The following is a 4,239-nucleotide window of genomic DNA, read 5'->3' as shown; positions in this document are numbered from 1 at the left end:
GCCTTTGCCGTGAGGCTTAGTGCTCTTGGCTTATGCCTTTCAGGCAGCCTTGGAGCGTGTCTTCGCACCGCTCTTCGCAGTGCCACGGGGCATGGTAACGGTCGATATGGAGACCAAGAAGAGGAGCGCTCGACCGCTGCTCGAGACGCTAACTGTAAAGTGAGCCTTCGCCGCGCTCGCGCAGCCAAGTCGATGTATTTCGACTTTGAGAATGAGCTTTTGTGACGTACACTTCCTCATTCTGATTGATCGGTAAGCCGAACCTAAGTAGGGGATGTAACGGGGTACGTAGCCTCAAGTGTACCCTAGTTACAGGAAGTGTGACACGTCACACTTCGGAATATCTGGTACATGGTACCAGGTTCGTCCGAGGCCAACCATTGGCTGATGACATTGCTTTTCTATAGGTGACTTATAGTTTGTATATTTAACTCAGGCTTAGTCTACCTATGAATATATTTAGTTTACAGCTTATCTTAAATTGGTCACTTCGCTCCCTTAGGCAAAACTGGACTTGTGAGCTGCCGTTCACTGAGAGTTTGTATACTCTCGAAAGCCAACTTCCTCTAGCGCAAGGCGATGTGTGACCCCGTCACACTGCATGACTTGCTGCCGAACGCGAGCTCTAATTGCGGTGTTCCTGTTGAAGGCAACACACATCCCTTTTGGTTAGTTAATCAGGGTATCGAAATATGGATACACAACAAAGTTTAGGCCGTGTTTGCCGATTATGCATATTATTTTAAAACGCAAACTGAGCGTCATACAAGATTCGAACGTTGTATCAATTCAGTCGATGCGTGTTCGATTGATGAAAGTGTTTGAGAGTAAATGATCGTAGTAATGGGCACTCAATCGGCACCACTAGCAGGAAACCGATACCGAAAGGGCGGGCTACGGCGAGCCTTCAGCACAAAACCATAGTACATATGCCTTCTTCAGATTACCAAAAAACCTATTATGAGAAAACGCATATTAAGCGGAGATAATAAATGGTCGCGTTCGCTCGGTATTATGGGCAAGATAATGCATATTATGTGCTTATTTTTGTCTTAGATGGTCACACAAACTTAGTTTGTCAAATCGCTTGCAATGTTAGTCCATTCTATGTATAAACGTGTTTGTTGGTGGTCGTTTTGATGTGTTTGCTAGTGTCGTTTCCTTCAGAGTCGCTACCGCACCCCGCTTAGAACAAGACGGTAACCCCATCTGAGTGACACAACAGCGATTGTGTTGCTGGGTAAGTTATAGTGTTTTATTTTACTCTAAACTTTCAAAAGCTTGAATGCAACATTCATATTTCTTTTAAAATCTCTTTTTGCTGGTTAAGTTCGTGCCGCACTAAGTACGAAGCGTACGGGTCTCTCATTTCATTCGAAACAACAAAGGGAGAACAGTGAAATATCGAAGCCAGGAGCGCGGGAAGCCGCGCGCGCACTGAATGCTACGGGTAGGCTGCGTGTGGTAGAGTAGCCCGAGGAGCTGCGCTAACACACGAACAAACTGCTTCTGTAGTGGCGAGTCTTATTAGGGCGCTGGTTGCGGTAAGAGAAAAAAATGTGGATTACGTTCGGTCTGCTCAAGGATTTACTCGGGATTCTTCCAGCGACGACGACTACGTTGATGACTCCTTTACGACGAACAATGACGTGGCGAATGAGGAGGAATACATGAAAGGCCTCGAAGAAGAAAACAGCGATGACGACATTACCAGCCCTGGTTACTCTAGAGTCACGGCCACTAACCAGAAGGACGCGAAGAGCGCTGCAACGAATGAAGAGGGTGCGATAGGGAGTGCGGTTGAAAAGGGCGAGGCTACGTCTAAGAAGGACGCAGATATTGGTGAGAAGGAGTTGGAAAATGATATCGATTGTCGTGTGACGGGTGTGGAGATAAAAGAAGGCACGGACATGCCTAACACGGTGAATGGGGATGAGGACGATGCCGTGGATAACATTTGTATGTATTTGCTAAGGGCGATAAATGATTATAGTTTACTGCTTACAATTTTGTTCGTCTGTTTGCTGAAGTGACGGATACGCCTGTGGACGCAGGCGTAAAGGCCACTGGCACGGCAGAGGCCCGCACGCCAGTGTCCTCGGCACAAGATGGTGACGATGACACGGTTGCGGGTGGGGACGGTGATGAAGGCGCTAATATGAGTAACAATGGCGACGATAATGCAAGTGTTGCTCGAATAATTGTGTTGCTTACTATGTTACTCCTGGTTTTGGGTTTCAGTAGCCTATATCCTTCAGTTTGTTCGGGCCGCTCGAACCGATGCTGAGCTGGAGCGAGTTAAGCACAAGAGGCGAAATGAGTCACCGCGTGAGAGATCGATTCGCACTGAAGAAGATAGTGAGGATTGTCGTCCACTCAAGCGCACCCGTACTAGTATCACAAACTCCGTTACGACCGCGAGTGCTGTCAGGCAACAGCGAGCCCGGCGTCGTACAAAAACATTTGAAGCGCGTGAGAAGATTAGCATGTCGCTTCAAGCAGTCGTTAACACTAAACGAGGCCTGCCCAAGAAGTCGTTCAAGAGCTGGGAGGTATTCGAGGAAGTACTTAAGCGTTACGAGGCCGAATACTTCCTCCATTTTCGCGTCCGAAGCTCCGAAGCCAGGCGCAAAAACAACAGGTGCGGCGTTACGATGCTGAAAGATAATATTTGGAAGTTTCTGCCTCGTAATCACTTACGTTTTGCTCTCTATGTTGCTGTTTTTGTTGCTCTAGCCGGTCTAGTGCCACATTCATTCCAGAGCGCTTTTCACACAGCTTCAAGCGGATGTGGTGTACACATAGCTCAACACAATCCACCCGAGGCGAAGGCCTCCGCGGCCGTAACTTGATATTCACGGGGTGTGAGGCAAGCTTCTTGGTTCGCTGTGTCAAGGTTGTCAAGCATGGCACTGCTGCGTGAGGTGTTTACGTGGACCCAGAAACTGAGGTACGTTTTATTTTGTAGATCTTAATGTTACATGCTAATATTCGCTACATTCCCTTGTCAGATATCTACTCTCAATCACGAGACGAACAAGCATATTTTTCGACTCCAACCGTGGAGCAAAGTACATGTCCATTCCGGCCAAGGTTCGCCGAGATCTTGGACGCTTGACGGATATGAAGACGGGCACTTCGGATATCAATCGAGATTTGTCGAAAGAGCGTGGTGGGTGCCAGTGGTGAATTAGGTTTTATTTTTTTATCTCGTACTAACTTACTTTATTTTATATTTATTGTCGCTCTTCACAATTGTTATAATTATGCAGAAATGGTTCTAACACCTCAGCAAACAAGATGTATTCTTCGTCAAGTATTGGGAAGCACTACTCTCGAGCGGACTAAAACAATTCTGGATGACTTCGCGGATGGGAACGTTGGTAAAGCTGTTCTCTTCGTTCAAGATCAAATGGATATCACGTGCGTGATAGCGATGCAAACAGCGACCCAGAAAAAGTGTTTCTGTCAGTGGGGAGACACACTATTTATGGATTGGACCCATGGGACCAATAATCTGGGATATAATTTGGGCAATATCAAGTGTTATGGCTTAGCTTAACGGCTTTTATCAGCACATGGCTAATTTCTGTATATACGTATTTTTGTGCTACAGGCAGTCTCGATGTTACAACTGCCACCGGTGGAGGATTTCCCGTGATAGACTTCCTAGCACTCGGCCAGAAAACTGTTACGATGAAAAATATTATGGTTTTTTTTCAAGCGCAAAAACCCTTCGTGGAGATCGATTTAAACACTAGTCATCGACAAAGATTTCGTGGAATGGCGTGTTCTGGAAAAAGTGTTTCCAGAAGCAAAAGTCCTTCTTTGTCAGTATCATGCGCTAACGTACTGGCGTAAAGTCTGCAAGCGAGACAAGTTTAACCCTTCTAGCCCCTCTGTTTATGCTGTATTATACAGCAAAAGGAATAAGCTTTCCTATAGTATGACGGCGTACCTGTGTGAAGTTTATCTGTTTGTAGCCCCCTTCTAGCAATCGAGCCGGATTCTAGTACAATTTATGATGCCACCAGTAAATGCAAGAGTCCTAATTGGCTAGATTGATGGATACATTTTGTGCAAAATCGTGAAAAATGTCTGTAGCACTCGTTACCCTTTCACACTCGATGTACGGAAGTCGTCGTGGCGATTCGCGCCAAAACTGGTGGCGTGGAGAGCGCTGCAGCTACCCCGCGCTTTCCGCGGAGAAAACTTTTGCCCATTTGTCAAGCAAAGACT

The 4,239-nt window shown here is 46.4% G+C and overlaps 1 protein-coding gene across 1 annotated transcript; it reads left to right on the top strand.

Annotated features, from left to right (window-relative positions):
* Nucleotides 1-992: 992 nt before the first annotated feature.
* PITG_02971 (uncharacterized protein) lies at nucleotides 993-3,661 on the top strand (the record flags this gene model as incomplete). Its single annotated transcript, XM_002907773.1, has 7 exons — nucleotides 993-1,009; nucleotides 1,607-1,959; nucleotides 2,031-2,141; nucleotides 2,245-2,641; nucleotides 2,897-2,950; nucleotides 3,012-3,093; nucleotides 3,617-3,661. The coding sequence occupies 7 exons, from the start codon at nucleotides 993-995 to the stop codon at nucleotides 3,659-3,661; spliced, it is 1,059 nt and encodes a 352-aa protein (XP_002907819.1).
* Nucleotides 3,662-4,239: the final 578 nt, after the last annotated feature.

This window comes from Phytophthora infestans, genomic scaffold (assembly GCF_000142945.1).
Source record: "Phytophthora infestans T30-4 supercont1.3 genomic scaffold, whole genome shotgun sequence".
Classification (NCBI taxonomy): Eukaryota; Oomycota; class Peronosporomycetes; order Peronosporales; family Peronosporaceae; genus Phytophthora; species Phytophthora infestans.
This window is presented reverse-complemented; position numbering and strand designations above follow the sequence as displayed.